The sequence below is a fragment of the Cnephaeus nilssonii genome (assembly GCF_951640355.1).
Source record: "Cnephaeus nilssonii genome assembly, chromosome: X".
NCBI lineage: Eukaryota > Metazoa > Chordata > Mammalia > Chiroptera > Vespertilionidae > Cnephaeus > Cnephaeus nilssonii.
The window spans coordinates 5,004,980-5,023,902 of NC_137071.1; the positions used below are offsets into that span (position 1 = coordinate 5,004,980).

An 18,923-nucleotide genomic window follows, 5' to 3' on the forward strand; every position below is an offset into this window, starting at 1 on the left:
GCCTAGGTGCCCGTCAGCAGATGACTGGATCAGAAAACTGTGGTACATCTACACAATGGAATACTATGCTGCCATAAAAAAGAAGGAATTCTCATCATTTGCAGCAACCTGGGAGGAATTGGAGAACATTATGTTAAGTGAAATAAGTCAGTCAATGAAAGAAAAATACCACATGATCTCACTCATTTATGGATAATAAAGAACATTATAATCTTGAACAAAAAGATAGATACAGAGACAGTAAAGCATCAAACAGACTGTCAAATTACAAGGGGAAGGTTAGGGAGAGGTGGGGGAGATAAGAGATCAATCAAAGGACTTGTATGCATGCATATAAGCATAACCAATGGATGCAAAACTCTGGGGGGTGGGGGCATATATGGGAGGGGGGTGTGGGGAGGGCAATGGTAAGATATGTACACATATAATACCTTAATAAAAAAATTGAAAAAAAAAAAAAGATTTGAATTCCTGAAGCCATCCTAGAAATGTGTTGATAGGGCTGCTGTAACAAATACTGCAGACTAGATAGCTTAAACAACAAAAATGTATTTTCTCACTGTTCTGGAGGCTAGAGGTACAAGATCATGGTTCGGACAGGGTTTTCTTCTGAGGGCTCTTTCTTTGGCTAGTCAATGGCTTTCTTCTCTCTTCACATGGTCTTCCCTCTCTGTACCTGTGTCCTAATCTTCTCTTCTTTTAAAGACACCATTCATATTAGATTAGGGCCCACGTTTAAGACCTCATCTTACATTAATTACCTTTTTAAAGACCATATCTCTAAATACAATCACATTCTGAGGTACTGGGGGCTAGGATTTCAACATATGAATTTTGAGGGGACACAATTCATTCCATAACAGCTATTCTCCAGAATTTATTCTGCCCAACATCGGCACCAAAAGATCTCTGAAAGGCAGAAGATTTCAAACCTGAGCCAGTTGCCAAGCATGTCTTCCATCCAGGGCCACACGGGATATGGCCACCTCTCTGCAAAGTTATCTTCAAGCCCATCTAGTATTCTGTGGTGCCCTTTCCCACAGGGGAAGTGGTTGTGTAAAGATGAAGCCTCCTTGCCTGGTCAGTGTTGCCCAGTGGTTGAGCATCGACCTATGAACCAGGAGGTCACAGTTCAATTCCCAGTCAAGGCACAGGCCCAGGTTGCGGGCTTGATCCCAAGTGGGGGGCATGCAGGAGGCAGCTGATCAATGACTCTCTTCATTGATGTTTATATATCTCTCCCTCTTCCTCTCTGATATCAATAAAAATATATTACCAAAAAAAATAAGATTAAGTCTCCTTTATGGTAGGGCATGTAGAAGTCAGCCCAAGACTTGGAATTGCATTTTAAACACATCCTGATTCATTAGGCAAACTTGTCACTCAGCCACAACAGCAGTATTGCTGGGACTCATACTGTCTGGCAGCAGGATCAGTACGTCCCTCCATTCAGGACGTCCTGCCAACAGCCAGCTCCTCCTGCCTGGAACATTGCTCCCCTTACAGGCTCCTTGTTAATCCAGTCTCAGTTTAAATCACATCTCTTCAGAGAGGTCTACTTCTGATCACTCAACATAAGCAGCCCCCACCCCACCCTATTGTTTTCAAAGTAGTTCTCTTCATAACACATGTTTACCACCAATCTCTCCACTGGTCTATAGACACAATGAAGAGCATTTCCTAAGGACAATCATTGTAGTCAACCATGTTGCCCATTTTGGGTTTGGGAAAATGTGGTGTACCATACGAGTAGCAACAGCTACATCTGTGTCACTTACTTATTGCTGTTTTGGTTTTTTTTTTTTTGTATGTGTGTGCCACTTTACACATGTAAAGGTGTAAGTATGTAGACAGTAGTGGCCCCATGGAATGAGCTGGGGGGATTTAGCCTATGGTATTTTCCATCAGCACCTCTCTCATAGCCATTCTATATAAATAGATTTCAGTGAAAGGGAAGCTTGCTTGTAATTTCAACATAGTTCCCTCATAGCCTCCCCACTCATCACTAGACAAAATCTGAAGCCACCACTGTGTTTGAAGCATTCTCACTGACTGAAAACCAGAGGGGCTGTTCCATATGTCTATTGGTCATGGCTATTTTGCTCATACGATGTATTTTAAAAACTAATTTACATTGTAGTGAAACAACTCTGAGCATGAAGGAAGACTGGGTTTACATAGGCTCTCTTTCACTACCTATAATAAATTCAGACATAAAAAGGATGACTTGCTGAAATACAAATAAAACCCAAATCTTCATCTTAGTGACTAATTTTAAGATCCTCTTTCCTCAAAGTGACTTTCATAAATATAAGGAAAAATGAGTTTGAGTTTCATTCTCCCTTTGGTTCCTCTTGCCTGCTTTAAGAGCTGAAGTATTGTAGAGGGCCACCTTGGAAGACACATGGGCATTTTTCTTTAATTATCATCAGCTGAACTCAGGGTGTAGGCAGAGCCACGCCCTGGGAACATGCTTCCCCAATCATAGCAGCCCAGGTGTTGGTCGGGGTGGGACTAGATATGTAAATCTAGGTCTATAAAATAAATGCGCTGCGTGGGTTGGGTAGTCATGCTGCTTCTCCATCAGAGAAATGGCGTCCCACCCAGCTCCCAGCTATAATCTATTTCTGCCTCTTGGTCTCATTCTTTCTTTAATTTATTAATCCCCAGCTCTTCCACTCAGCAACTGGACTGTTTCCTTTTCCGTGATGGAGATGGACGCAGAAAAGAGAGAAATACCACTACAAAGTATAGAAAGATTTCATGTCTACAAACTTCAAAAAAGACCATTGTAGTTCAGGGTTAAGCACAGACATTATTTCTACAGGAAAGGCTTATTAACGGAATGCTGAGATGGAGGTAAGCCTACTCAAGTGAATATGAAAATTATATGTTCAGTGAAGCAGATGGAGATGAAGATGCTAGCCAGCTCTACTTGGAGCATGAGATTAAGTTGTTTTTCAGATGTTTGGGATAATTTTACCTGATCTTCTATCCTTTCATTGCTTCCTCTTAATTCCAAGAGTGTAAACCAACTGGTGTTGGGTAGGAGTTGAATTTTCTTCACAAAACCAAAGCCACAAATGATTTAGATTAAAACAGGACTGACATAGTTCTAGATTAAGTATCCTGCCAATGGAACCACTTATCTTGGATACATTTTAAAGGATTGAAAGCTAGAGCATTCAAAACATTTCAAAGAGATAGTCTCCATGCATAAAAGGAATGTAAATGTACAATTTAGAAGAGGATAGGAAAGAGTTACTAAAGCTAAACATGCAATTTCACTCCTGGGTAAATATCCGAGGAAAAGAAAGCATATGGAAACTACATGGACAAGAATGTTCACAGTAGCTTGGCTGCCTGCTGTGCAAATATTTGACACATAATAGGTGCTCAATGAATGTGTGAAATTTAAAGGAACACATCTTTCTATCTCACTCAATTCTTTCCATCCTCCACTTAACCAGACAACAAAGGGGCGAGGGGTGGGAGAATATGGCTTCACAAAACCAGCAACACATACTAGTTGCATATGTTTATCCATCAGTTTGGATATCTACCATAAATACTTTTAGCAAAACCATTTTATTAATAATTTCCATTTGAATCCATTATTTAATAAAACATCAGAGTGAGGTCTTTAGAATAATTTATTCAAACAAGATAATTATAAAGAAGGGCCCATTACTAAAGAAAGCACAGTGTTATTAGAAATTAAGTTTTACAAATGAACACATAGATGCTCCACTTACTGTTTTATCTCCCAAGCTGGCCTGATACTAAGCTCACTTTAAAAGCATTTTCTTGCAGAGGGATTGGTTTTGGTCAATGCTAAGGTCTGGTAGTTGTATAAAATCAAAGCTAATGATATAGAACAATGCCATCCAATGAAACTATCTGGAATGATGGAATGTTCTGTATCTGTGCTGTCCAATATGGCAGACACTAGAGTATATGCTGGCAAAATGTGCCAAACAGAGCCTGCAAAATTATAATATTTAATGCAACTGGAGTGACCAGAAAACAGAGCTACAAATATTTGGCCACAAGTATTCCCAAAAGGTTAAATTCAATTATCATAGATGTTTTAATAGTTTTATCCAAATTAATAAAACAGAGGCTTAACTTTCAAGCCTTCACTCAGTTGCAAATTTAGAAAAATAACTAGTTCTTTAAGTCAAAGACTTGCCAATCAGACAACAGAGAACTTAATCTATTTTTAAGTTTCAAGGTGACATACCTGATTCACGGAGTTCAACATGAATAGTAGTCACCAGGAGAAAGAGTCCACAACATAGTTTCATAGTGGAAAGCTAAGGGCAAACAGAGAAAGGAAAATATAAAACAAACCCTGCTCTCCACTTAAAGCTGCTTTAGCCATTCTATGACCCGGATTAGAAATACAGAGAAACAAGCAAGCCACCAGCTACAAGGTTTAATGATTAATCCCCATCACTTGGGTTAATACTTTGACAGAAGCAGCCCATCTCCTGTCAGTTATTTACAAAAGCCTGTTTGGAAAACAGGTTAGCTGTGCTTTGCAAACTCTAGCTTGAAAGAATGTTTCCCCTGCTGACTCAAAATCAGAATTCTCCCCCCCACACACATACACCCCCGCCCCTTTGTTGTCTGGTTAAGTGCAGGATGGAAAGAACTGAGTCCTCTCTGGAGGATTTTCCTGGTATGAACTTCCCATCTTTTCAGGCCTGAAGTATCTATCTGGCTGACAGATAAGCTATCTTAATTTGGGAAGCTAATATCACTCCTTTCTATCTCTGGTGAACAAAGGCCTTGCAAGAGGGGCCTTACCTGACTCACACTTCTGCAGGTAAACATCCTGGCCCAGCTTCCAATTCAAAGGGGATGATTTTGGTCAGCCCGAAGGGGTGGCAGCTGTGCAAAATCACAGCTGATGACACAGAGCAGTCCAATGGAACTCTGTGATGATGGAAATGCTCTATAGCTGCCCTCACAAAGTGGTAGCCAGTAGACATGGGTGACTGTTGAGCACTTGAAACTGGGCTGGTGCTGCTGTGAAAGGAATTCAAGATTAAATTAAGTAGCCACAAGGGCTGGTGAGCACATTGGTCAATGATGCCACAGAGCAGTAGTCAAGAGCTGCCCACCACAAACTAGGTCTGCTGGGCTCTCTCTTTAACCCTCCAAAGAGCACCTCACTGGTGCGGTTGTTATAATTGTCTTACAGCGAGGAAATCAAGGCTCTGGTGTTCAAGGCATCGGTGGCAATGGGAGGAGTGAATAGGTGTCACTTGAACCCTCTCTCCACCACACTGAACCGCACTGCATCTCAGGTCATCATTGGTAAAACTGAAATTGCAGCAAAACCTCAGAGATGCTCTGAGTAAGATAAAGAATGGACAAGACTCCTTCCCTCGTGGGCACTCTACAGAGGCCAATAGAAGCCCCCAGAGGGGTTTGATCGATGTCAGGGCTTTCCTCTCTTCCATGCTGCCTCTTCATGCATTTGGCCCCCAAATTTGACCTTGTTGCTTGAAAACCATGAGTGGGAAAATTAGGTTGGGTGACCTGGATGTTAATAGAAAGTTTGGATTTTTAAAGCAATAATGAGAAAATGTAAACAATGATACTTCTGCAACACTTTGAGAGTCAAATCATTTCCCCCTCCTACTTAGGGTGGTATGTTATCATAGATGGCCCATCTGTGTTCGCTAACTCCACCTGAGGAAACTTGTTTGCCTTTCCTCCACTTTGGTTGCCAAGGCACAGAGTCAGGAGAAGTTGCCAAAAGTTGGCTGTGGGAGAGGCAGCCAAAAGTGAGTCCAGTCATTCTAGAAGTGTCACTATTTACTGAATTTTCATTTCACTAAAATGAAAATTTCCTAGAAGGAAAAGCTCACATAACTAACCCTTGCAAACAAGGTCAGACTAGATCAAGTTATCTTGGCAAATGTTAGATAAGATAAAGTCATCATGGGAAGGAAAAGTCAATAGATAGAGATTGCAACAAGCTGATAACTGGCATCAAAAAGCAAAAGTCATGTTAGAGACAGAAATCCAATTCAGCTTTCCTTTAGCCTGAAACTTCATAAAAGTATCAAATACCTCTCTTTTGCTTTTGCTTAATCATCTATGTGACTAAGATTGAAGACAGTAAAATGCTGAATCGTAGTCTAAGCCATTTATTTGAAATGAGAAGAAAATCTCTTCCCTATTGAATTATGACTTCCCAATGTTTGTTGCATCATTTTTTAAATGTAAAAAAGAACAATTTAAGTTCTTTATAGGAAATAACAGAGAAGCCAAAAGACAAAAGTAGAAATCACTTGTAATTCCACCAGCATCAATGGCCATTGTTAATGTTGTCCAAATATTTGGAACATATCTTTCTTAGCCTTGGGTCTTCCTCTGTGTGTGTGTGAATACAAATAGATTTCTCTTTAAAAACAAAACTAGGAATTGGAGCCGTGTTTAAGGGTAGAAACTTGCAACCAGTAGTTAAGTCCAGGAGATCTAAGGCACAGCACAGTATGGACAATACTGTACTATAAATTTCAAGGTTGCTAAGAAACTAGATCTTAATTGTTCTGACCACAAAAAAGAAATTATAATTAGGTTATGTGGCAAAGGTGTTAGCAAAGATGATGGTGGTGCCCTAACCGGTTTGGCTCAGTGGATAAGAGCATCACCCTGCGGACTCAAGGGTCCCAGGTTCGATTCCGGCCAAGGGCATGTACCTTGGTTGCGGGCACATCCCCAGTGGGGGGTGTGCAGGAGGCAGCTGATCGATGTTTCTCTCTCATCGATGTTTCTAACTCTCTATCCCTCTCCCTTCCTCTCTGTAAAAAATCAATAAAATATATTTTAAAAAAAAGATGATGGTGGTAAGCATATTGCAATATATAAATGTATCAATCAACATACTGTACACCTTAAAGTTATATCGTATTGTTTCTATTAGTCTCATTAACAAACTTGAGATTATACTATTATGAAGCTTTGCCCCCTTCTTTCTTGAACTTAGTGTGTTTTGGATATATTTCCACATCTTTAACTATTCCTCTATAATATAGTGGTAATGAATCATATGCTTTTAATTCTAATTTCTTATTTTCCATTTTACTGTAATAAAAATGCTATAATAAATATTCTGGATGCTAACAATTTTTTGCTCACTTGTAATAACACCTTTGGTATAAATTCTTAAAATTTAAATTTTGGAGGCAAATGATATACAAAAATGTAAGATTCTTTTCAAAACTGTTATGTCTGTGTACATATCTCTCTTGAACTATGTGTGTTTATTTTCCATTGTCTTGAATCAAATGATATGCAAAACTGTAAGATTCTTTTCAAAGGTTTTATGTCTGTGTACATATTTTTTTGCACTACGTGTAAGTTTATTTGCCCGTGTCTTTAAAGCTCTTTGGGCAAATAAAATGGTACAGCAGTGTATAAATACTGCTTTGATTTGCGACTTTTTTGTTTCATGTAAAGCTGAACATTTTATACGTTAAATGGTCATTTTTTAAATTGCTTATTTAATGCTTTGTCCTTCTTTTCTGCCAAAGTGTTTGTCCTAAATTTTTTTTTGCACTAATGTGTGTGTGTACAGACATTCTTTGTCAGTTATTAATTCCCCCTTTCATTTGATATGATTATCCTCTTGCATTTTCCTGTTAAGCAATCCTATATTTCATGTCATCTACACATCATTTTAAATTTACCTCCTACTTTTGAACAGTAATACCTAACTGTTGATGCTGTTGTTGCTTTGTCTCATTGTAGTGGCCCTGTCAGAACAGGTACATCATAATGGTGAGAATAGCTTGGAGCCTTACTCTAGCGAGTAAACAGTTCTCTGAAAATTTTCCATTTTTCTCACTTTTAGTCATTTCAGATTTTATACTTCTTTTTTTAATATATTTGTATTGATTTCAGAAAGGAAGATAGGAACATCAATGATGAGACAGAATCATTGATTGGCTGCCTGCTGCAAGCTCCCCACTGGGGATCGAGCCCACAACCAGGCATGTGCCCTGACCGGAAATCGAACCCGTGAACTCTTGGTTCCAAGGTCGATGCTCAACAGCTGAGCTACACCCGGCTGGGCTTATACTTCTTTTAAAGTCCATTTAGACTCCTTATAATTTCTAAGAAAATCATTGAATTCATTCAGATTTTCCAGTATTCTCATGAGCTTTAAAGAATATTTTCCATAAAATTTTTGTGTTGCTATGTTCCCTATATATTTGGTAGTGAATACATTAATTTTTTTCTCATTTTCCATTAGGCTTGCCAGAAGTCTTGCTATTTTTTGTTGTTGTATTCTCAAGGAACGTGTTCTTGGATGAATTTCATTTCTAGTCTTTCTATTTTCTGATTTAATTATCTTATTTACATATAGTTGTCCTCCTGGTAGAGGCACCTCTCACCAACACCAGAGGCGTGTTACCAGGCAGGACAGCCCCAGAATCAATGGAGAGGGCTGTACCCAACCTTGATCCTTGTCTTCTCATATAAATGAATTTATACGAGAGACCTTGACTCTGTTGTGAAAAGCCAATTTATTAAAGCATGCACCTTTATCGAAAAAGCAAAGCAAGCAAACCTATACATCTGGCTTATGAAGGGCTCTCAGTTAATCTGAAGAGCAGGTTGGGTGGGGGCCAAGGCATTATATACCCTCCTGTCTAATAGGTTTCAAAATTCCTCTGCTGAATATTTTGCTACAGAGTAATTTTGAAGGTCACCTCCCCTTTTTTTTTACTTTGTTGTGGCCTTCCCAGAATTCATGAGGAGCACCTGGCAACTTTATCTTGCCAAGTCTTGAGACTGCTCCCTTCTCTGCTTAGGGAGTAAAATGGCCCTTTTTTTTCCTTTTCTCTTTTCCCCTCCCTTTCTGCTTTCTCTCATTAGGGAGGTTTTTAACTATTTGCTCTTGTGACCTTGGCTCAGGAAGATAATGGCTTGTTAGTTACAAGCTGGCTGCAAATTGCCCACAGTATTTGGCCTTGTTTTAACTTTCCTGTCTCAGTTTCCCTATTCCTCCTGCCCTGGAGTCCTGTAACCCTCCTTCCAGTTATTAAACTTGTGTTGCTATTCTTTTAATAACTCGTGAATTGACTAATAAGCTCATTTATTTTGAGTCTTAGTTAATAATGAAAACATCTGTGGCTGTTAATTTTCCTCTGAGTACTGATCTGGCCACATGACATAAGAAGAGTAGAAGTACAGTGATCTCACTATTATAGATTTTCAAAATAATCATAATTATAGTTTTCATATTTTTCTATAGCCCAGTAATTGTTTAGAAAAGTGTTTTCTGTCCCGGCCAGTTTGACTCAGTGGATAGCGCGTCAGCCTGTAGACCAAAGGGTCCCAGGTTCAATTCCAGTCAGGGGAAGGTGCCTTGGTTGCGGGCTCCTCCCTGGCCTGGGCCCTGGGCCCTGGTCCCTGGTTGGGGTGCTTACAGGAGGCAGCCAATTGATGTGTTTCTCTCACATAGATGTTTGTCTCTGTCTTTCCTTCTCTGTTCCACTCTCTCTAAAAGATCAGTGGGAAAATATCCTCAGGTAAGGATTAACAAAAAGAAAGAAAAGTGTTTTCTAAATTTCTAAGTACTTTTCAGATTTAACTATAAATATATGTATATATTATATTTTAAATAGTATTCTTATTAGTCTCAAATGTATTAATACATTTTAATCCTAGAATTTATAAGAGAAAGTCTATACAATTTACCCATTATCTCCAAATGTATTTTATTAAAAACTTCAAATAAGCATCTTATAATATTCTTTTTAACAGAATCATGAATGAACACTATACTGATAGAATAAATGTCCTGTAATTATAATTATAAAAGCATTATCTGTGACGGTTTCGTATTGTTTAAAGTAAATCAAAATTCATAATATTAAAGAACTATGAAATGGAAAATTTCTCAAGGTAATAAGATTTTGATATCAGGATAAAGCAAATTTCTAATAATGGGCTGATGTGCTTATATGTTTGGATTTCTTTGACAACAAAAGAAATTGTCAGATGTGTGGCCCAACGTGGCATGATTCAAAATATCAACTTTTATTGGTTCTGTCAGGTGAATAGAAAGACAAAACCTTAGTGACAAATGTGAGGCACTGTCAATAACTTGACTTCAAATCCAAAGACACCACAATTACATATCACATAGAAAGTACTAAAAATGAATTAATTGTTAAATAGCTTGGTGGAAATCTCAATAAAATAGATGGAAAACAGAGCTACATTCTAGGATTCATACCTCTCAACCTACTGTCTTTGCTTTCTTATACTTTTCAATATCTTGCACAGATTTAGTGTTTGTTTTGATGTACAAGTTTTAAGTAGTGAATGTCCACAGGATTTGTATCCTTGTAACTTGCTTCATACAATGCTCATTTCAGCATTCCACATATAGGAGCCTAATAGCTTATTAATAACAGTGGTAATGATGACAGGTAAAGTAGTTTCAATCATTTTGAATATGTTACTATCGACTTCCCATGTTCCAAGTTTAGAGAAAGCAGATAAAAAGTGAGATTACTGTTTACCATGAGCATTACGTAAAGCATCAAGTCTCCTGAGACAGGAAAAAGAAATTGATTTCTCCATGTTTTTCATACTCCACAATACTCTTGAAAAGCAGTTTCTCAGCACATAGCTATTGATCTACTGCCCAGGAAGGTAAATTAAATATGAGATCACACAAACAGAAAACACGTGAGTCATTCTTTTTACTCATTCCAGTTGCCTTTTAAAGTTTATCAGAGTTGTAAATGCATGTGGGCATGTGTATGCTTCATTTACTGTAAGAAAACAAGAGGTAGTGAGAACTGCTGTTGCTTTTGAATTTTGACCCCCAATTATCACAAACATGAATTTTCTAATCCTATAGCACCTACATCTACTACAGTAAATTGTGAAACCATTTAAAATATGATGTTACTTCGTACATTTTTATGTTTTTGGAAATATATCTGGCTGTGACACATTAAAATAAATCAAAACTTTTAATCATTGAATATGGAAACCTTTCATAAGATTTTTAAAAACCCTGCACTTTTAAAACTAGTATCTACTACAATTATTTAGCACCACTCACTAATTTTCTAGAATAGAAGTGGTAGAGTTTTTGTTTGTTTGTTTTTTAATATATATTTTTAAAGTCCCATTTCTTTTGTTTTTAATATATTTTATTGATTTTTTACAGAGAGGAAGAGAGAGGTATAGAGAGTTAGAAACATCGATCAGCTGCCTCCTGCACACCTCCTACTGGGGATGTGCCCGCAACCAAGGTACATGCCCTTGACCGGAATCGAACCTGGGACCCTTCAGTCCACAGGCCGATGCTCTATCCACTGAGCCAAACCGGTTTCGGCTGAAGTGGTAGAGTTTTAATCAAATGTGATCCTTCACCTTTTAATTGTAATGAAACTGATATGTAATAAACAATTTAAAAAGGTTTATAATAATTACCCCAATGTGTTCAGAATAATTAGATAAAAAATGATTCTACTCCCTTTAAACTATCATTAGGTTAAGATATATATGGTGATAAAATATTTTTGCCTCATGTGCAAACCTATTCTATTTTAACCTAGTGGTTCTCAATCAAGGGCAATTTTGTCCCCAAAGAACATTTAGAGACATTTTCAGTTGGTGGAACTTCAGGGGGCTGGGAGTTCCGTGATATCTAATCGGCAGGTGGGGCCCAGGAATACAGCTAAACATCCTACAGTGCACAGGACAGCCCCCACAGAAAAGTGTTATCCAGCCCCAGATAACAATAACACCAAGTCTGAGGAGCTACTTTCACTGTGCAGATGCTTTTGGGTCAGGGACCGCGTATTCCTTCTTAGTTTCCCAGTATCAGAAACAGCAACCTAGAATCTAGTATATTGGAGACAGTTGGTGCTGACACTTGGTAAATTGGCATCATTACTTTTATTGTTCACATGTATAAATAAATAAGCCATATGTCATTTTGAGAAAAACCTGGCTGTAGGTGTAGTGAGTTTTCTCATTACCTGTTTCATCTGTTCGTCATTGAACTGGGTACCAATGATGAGATTCAGTCTTAACTGCTGGGTGCCAGCTAGTTAGGTGTGCACAGTTTACCTTGAGAAGGTCTCAGGTTGGACACACCAGTATTACATTGAAAGAATGCAACACGTTTGCTTTTAATTAACTTTTTATACTGCTTGTGAAAGTGAAGTTTGACCCAGGTGTCTTCTCTTTTAAAACTGTTTTCCCTATGGTGATTACAACATGTTGGTTGTTCAAAGCTCTATATTTATGAAGGTTTCTCTCCATATTGCTACCATCAGCATAACTTATCAATTTGCAAATTTCATAAATCTTTGTTTCCCATTATTATTATTCTTATGTGGGGTTATTTCCATTAACACAACTAATAGGGAGGAAGAAAGAACCAGTTAAAGGCCTAACTAATGTTTCTCTAAAGATTACCATTTAATAAACTTATGGGATACTGGTTAAATGAGAGATCAGTTTAATATATATAATATGTAATTTCTAGCGCACAGATGCTTATAATATATTATTTGCTCTATATTCTGAATTTACTATTACAATAAGTTCATTTATCTTCTTAGGATGGCTAATTATAGACTAGAATAATCAAACCTATGATCTTATTTCTAATTAAATCTCAAGGTCATTATTACCATAAATGATTAATTTACCCTCCCTTATCTACTTTATCTGACTTGCCTAATTAAAATTGTATTTTATTTTTCTGTTTAAGCCTTATAGAAAAAAATCTTGCTTCAAATTTTAATATAAAATTTGTACTCAGATTTTATCCCCTTTACATATCCCATTCTTGAGTAAACATTTAACTATTAGTATTAAGTAACAAGATTGAAAAATCTTTACAAGAAAAGACTATATGGTTGCAGCACCTTCCTCTTGGGACTAGTGAGTTGATTCCCACAAAGGCTGTTTAGGGAGGAAGCCATTTCCCCCTCCTTTGCCCCCACTGGGTCCTGCAGGCCTTCACTTTCTACAACATCCTCTAGTTTATGACATTGGGACTGTTTGAAAACTCCTTTAACTAAAATCCATGTATACTGCCAGTATCAATGTGCATTCCACTCACTAGTACCTAATGCTTAGTGCTTGTACTTGATAAGTACTCACAGGTTGCTCTGAATAATAATGTTAAGTTACAGATTTCTGATGGAAAATTGGAGTTTATGTAGCTTTGGATGTATCACATGGTTCCAAAAGATCTAGCTGGAAAGTAAAAATAATTGATTTTGGGATTAAAACATTCTTAATAACATAAGGGTTGCATTTCTCATGGCCCATCAATATTGGATTGTTTATTATACTAGTAACTCAGTTGACTAATCATAATCATAGACTGGATTTCTAAGACTCCCAACACTGTTGGGAATGAAGTATCTTGAGGTACATTACATTTTTTTCTCATTCCTAAATAGAAAGAAAATTTAAAACACTTTCAGGATATATCATAAACCAGGCTTTGAAATATTTTTGTCTTCATCCTGATATTTTATGCTTTATTTTAAGATGCAAAAATCTTATGAAACTAGGATATTCAAACGGCTCATCAAATTTTATAAGTTAATTGACAGCCATAACCATTATGAACTTTGGTTTATTTTTTACAGGCTAACATTTTTTTACTTCAGTGAAAGTTAATCACTATTGCTTGAAAACAAAAATTAGACAAACTGAATGAGTGTAATTTTGCCAGTGTTATATTCGTACAGAGGGAATTTAAAGGACAGTTGCTTAAATGGGATGCTTGTGTGTCTGTGTATGTGTCTCATCCTGTGAATGAAGACCAATAAATTATGACTTCCATGTAGTAAAAGCAAGACTCACACTGAGTTTTCTGATATTTCCTTGTAGATGTTTAAATATTTACACTGCTTCTTGAATGTTACCTTGAAAGTTTTTCATGGTCTTGGTACACAATGCTTATTTTTCTAAGCTAAAATCTTTGCAGCTAGAAAAATATAGCGGGACTTTTTGGTCTTTTTTGTGTGCCTCAGACATGAAACAGCTCTGGCCACCAACACAGGCACCAAGCTAGGAAGAACTAAGGACTGTATATCTGCCTGGCCCCTGATTAATATAAGAGCAATACCACCAATCAGGTGTCTCCTTGTCCACTGCCAGGGGGTGACTTTTCTGGTCTTTAATCACCTAATAGGCTGTCTATTGGAGTTTACCCAAAAGTGTTGAGCCCTGCCCATACGTACTTCCTCTGCCAGCCTTTATAAATAGGTGATGGGGGCCAATTTTCATTACAGAACCTTAAACTACCTTCCTCCTCAAAGCACATGAATGAATCAATATCTCGAAGTGTCTACCCTGAAGTTTTGGCCAATGACAATGACCTCATACTCTGTACCACACAGGATAATTCTCAACACCCTATAATGAAATGTCACTTTGGGAAGGCTATAAAGACCTGCATGCAGGACCTCTATTTCTACAAATCAGAGGTGCCGGATAGGTTGTTGCTCACAGCCAATCACCCATTATGCAATGTTAATCACAAGTGTGGACACAGCCACCAAACTTCCCAGCACAAGTTATGCAGGCAGTTTCTGTGAATGAATCAAGAGTTGACTTGCAAATTGAAATCTACTTGTCATCCTGGGTAGTAGTAATCTAAATGCTACTCTGGCCCTGGCTGGTGTGCTCAGTGGTTAGAGCATTGGCCAGTTAGAGCATTGGCCCACCCACCAAAGGGTCATTGGTTCGATTCCCAGTCAAGGGTAGGTATCTAGGTTGTGGGTTCGCTCCTGGGGGAGAGGGAGTGCATGCAGGTGGCAACCAGTGGATGTGTCTCTCTCACAGTGATATTTCTCTCTCTCTCCTCTCTCTCTCTCTCTCCCCCTCCCCCATTAATAAATAAATGAATACTACCCTGGATTCGGCCAGACCATTCAGGACTTTTATACTTTACTCAGCTGAATAGGAAAGTTTGGATAGTACATAGCATCAATTTTCTAGTAAAGCACTGTGCTTTGTCATTACAGCAATGGTTTCCATTGAGGGGAACTGTGTATTTCCTTATGACACTTATTTCCCACTTAGTAGCTTATATCACCTTTATGAGGGACCGGGATTTCTCTTGCTACTCAAAATATATCAAACAAAACCCCTAGCTTTTATATCTTATGAACATAGCAAGACCTTAAAATGATTGTCATTCTCTCGATGAGCATTCAGAAGTTCATAGTCAAATCTCTGCCCCCCCCCCCACACACACACACTTTAACAAGGACATTTTCCTCTGTGCTCACAAGGAAGGGTTCAGGATCCAGTGGCTTGCCTACTTGTTTATCTTATTATTGGCAGCATTGTTCTCTCTCTCTCAAGTTCCCCTTTCCTTGATTCCTTCAACTATGTCTTTCATCCAATATTGCCTATATTTTCATAAGTTGCATCAAATCATTGTAAAGGAGTAAACTATTGCTAACTACACAAAAATTAAAACAGTAACTTGCACAGTCTGTATTTGGTCTCATTTCCTATTATTTTTTAAGGCAATCAATGAATGATATTTAAAACATCCTATATAATAAAGGGATAATATGCAAATTAACCCTCACTCCCTCACAAGATGGCTGCCTATGACCAGGCCGGCAGGGGGGTTAGTGAGGGACGACCAAACGACTGAACAAGCAGGCTGTGTGGGGTGACCAGGCCAGCAGGGGTGGGGGGGTGTGAGGGGCAACCAGGCTGGCAGGGGGGGCAGTGAGGGGCAACTAGGCCAGCGGGGGGGGGGGGGGCAGTTAGGAGCAGCCAGGCCAGCAGGGATGGGGCAGTTGGGGGCAACCTGGCCGGCAGCGGGGGGCAGTTAGGGCCACCATCCACAACCAAGAAGAGAACTGTCACCAGATCAGACTGGCAGCAGGGGGAGTTAGGGGCGACCAGGCAGGCAGGCAGGTAAGCGATAAGGAGCCAGCAGTCCAGGATTGTGAGAGGGATGTCCCTGGGATTAGGCCTAAACCAGCAGTTGGACATCCCCCGAGGGGTCCTGGATTTGAGAGGGTGCAGGCTGGGCTGAGGGGACAACCCCCGCTCCGTGCACAAATTTTGTGCACCAGGCTTCTAGTTTTGTATAAATGAAGCAGAGTTCTCAGGGTCAGAGTGAGCCTAATGCAAGTGTTCTGTTGCAAAGTTGTTCTTTCCTCTGTGTTCCTTGTAGCACATTTGTGAATATTCCCACTGTCTTCAAGGCAGACACGAAATGGAGAGTGAGAAGGGAACTAATTGGTGATCTTAAAATCTTTATTGCTGGCACATGGAAAATTATAGGTAGCCAATCTTGTTACTATGAAGGGGAAAATGTAGCACACCACATGAGTTAAAGGGGCATGTATATTCAATGATAATTTATTGGTAATTTATTGTGTAAAGGGCTGTAGTGAGTACTCTAAAAGCTGCTTCCTATGTTTTCTGGCCCAAGATATTCATACTAATCAGATCAAGAAGACCTGTGGTTACTGTCAAATGATTAAACCATTTAGTAACGAGTTTGATGTCTTTTAGGCAAGGAAGGAAATATAGTCCGTGAGATGGGGGTGGGGTGCAATGCCTTACAAGCAGAGGGGCGCTCTTCCCGAGGGAGTTTGGGCAAGAGCAAGTTTTCTAGAACGTTAGAAGAGGCAACATGGAAACAGGGCAGGATGAGCTAGGAGGTCGGGGATTTCTTTATGGGGATAACAGCTCCTGTTTTCTAGGGTAAAGTAAGCTAGCTAAGCTGACTTGGACAATTGTGATTGGTGTGTGTTGGGTTTTCTTGACAGGTGTGTCCCATAAGTGCAGGATGACTTAGGTTTAGATTTGTGACATGGGCTGGGCCACTGGGGTGGCCTCCATTTTGTGGGTCCTAATATACAAATGAACTTTACCATTACAAGTCCTTTGCATCTTAACATACCTTCCTTTCTAGTCATTTCTTATTGTATCAAAACCCAAGTTGGGGCAACTTCAGGCTGTAAGCTCCTTGAGGTTTGCCTTATTTGTCACTGGAATAAAGTACTTGATAAACATGGTTTGACTTGATAAAGTGACTGAATGGCTAATGGAGAGAGCCCTTCCCCCATAAATGTCCAGTGAGATATTTCTGGACAGGAAAGAAAGCTGGTTATAACCTCTTTAATTGTTTTTTCTTCTGGACCCAGAGTTGTAAATGGAGGGATCAAGGATAGTATGGTACTAGACTTATTGAGTACTAGGTCACTTCATAAGTTATGTAAATGTCTAATCACTATGTTGTATGCCTGGAACTAATATACTATTGTATGTCAACTGTTATTGAAAAAAATTTAAATCTCTGGCTAACCTTAAACAACTGTTTTGGATCTGATGGCCTGCATACTTAAATGCTAATTTTATCATTGCCTGCATTATTCTCCTTCCATTAAGTCCTCCTTTTCTTGGCTCCTTCAACTATTTCTTTTATCCAGTAATGACTATATTTTAGTAAGCTGCCTCAAATCATTGGTGGAAGAAGATGAGGTAGAACTAATTGTATAAAAATCAACTCAGTAATTTATATAGACTGTATTTGGATCAATTTCTGTGAGTTAATTTTTCAGGCAAATATGACTGACAGTTGAAACATTTTATAAATGAGTCAGGGTTCTCAGGGTCAGAATGTTCTGTTGAAACATTCTTTTCTCTGTGTTCCTTCTAGTGCAACATTTGTGAATGTCCCCACTATCTATGAGCCAGAAATGCAATGGAGGTTGGGAAGGAAAAAAGTAACTAAATATGCTATCATAAAAGTTTTATTGTTGATATATGAAGAAATAAAAGTAGCAAATCTTACTGCCAAGGGGGATATATCTTTCTCCACATGTGAAAAAGGCAAATATTCAATGAAGATTTATTGAGAATTTATTACTTAAAGAAATGTAGTAAGTCCTATAAAAGTGGGTTTTTGTTTGCTACCCAAAAGCGTTCCACCTAATCAATTCAAGAAGACCTGTGATTACCAAATCCTTTCTCACTTGTCAACCCCTTGCCACATCTTCTCTAATGTTCTTGTCATAATTGTCACGCCTAAACCCAAGTTGGGACAACTTCAGACCGTAAGCCCCTTGAGGCTCATCTTATTTGTCAGGGGAGCATGTATTCAGTGATAGGATTTAAGTGGATGAATCAGATTTCCGTACAGGGGTAGAAAAGCTGGTTATAACCTGGTCACATTATTCTTGTGGACCCAGAGTTGTAAATGGACAGAGAAAGGAAAGCGCAGTCATCTGTGAGCGCACGCAGGGCTGCAACCAGTTTCAGTCTGTGTGGTGTCTCGACAGGCCCTAGAGAGCAGGAGCTCACTGGATGCCTAGGAAAGTTCATCTGGAGGAGACATCAAGAATACAGGAGTTCCGTTTAACTCCACTCATCTGCCTAAGGGACTAGAAGGAACACCGGTTCACAGTTCAAGTTCAGAGCACGTGGACATGAAAACTAGCTGGAAGGAACGTGCCTGCACCATCTGCTCAGTGTCGGTGGGTCCCTCCTGAGCCACCTGCCCTCAGTGTTTCCTACGGATGTTTGGAAATGGGGAAAACCGGAGGAAAATCATTTCTTAGACTAGGCTCTTAAGTCTGACTTCACCCGACAAAAGGACGCCAGCGCTCAGTTCTCCGGCCGGAGGGTTTCTCTAGAGACAAGTTGGGGGGCCGCCCACGCGACATCCAATTCCTGCGACAAAGTTCCGCACGGGAGGAGGGGGGGCCAAGGGGGGGGGGCGCAGGGGCGTGACCAAGGTGGAGGGGCGGGCCCGGGCGGAGCTCAGGGGCGTGACCCGGGGAGGGGGGCGTGACTGTGGCTGGAGGCGGGTGGCAGGGCCGGAAGGCTGAGAGGGGCGCCGTCTGGAGTGGCGTGGCCAGGGCGGC

The 18,923-nt window shown here is 39.4% G+C and overlaps 1 protein-coding gene across 1 annotated transcript in view; it reads left to right on the forward strand.

Moving 5' to 3' along the window:
* The first annotated feature begins 18,334 nt into the window (after positions 1–18,334).
* Positions 18,335–18,923, forward strand: part of CA5B (carbonic anhydrase 5B) — a 34,406-nt gene continuing 33,817 nt past the window's right edge. The window contains exon 1 of the mRNA XM_079765214.1: positions 18,335–18,533. Within this exon, the coding sequence (XP_079621340.1) occupies positions 18,486–18,533 (48 nt within the window). The 5' untranslated portion in view covers positions 18,335–18,485. The remainder of the gene's footprint in view (positions 18,534–18,923) is intronic.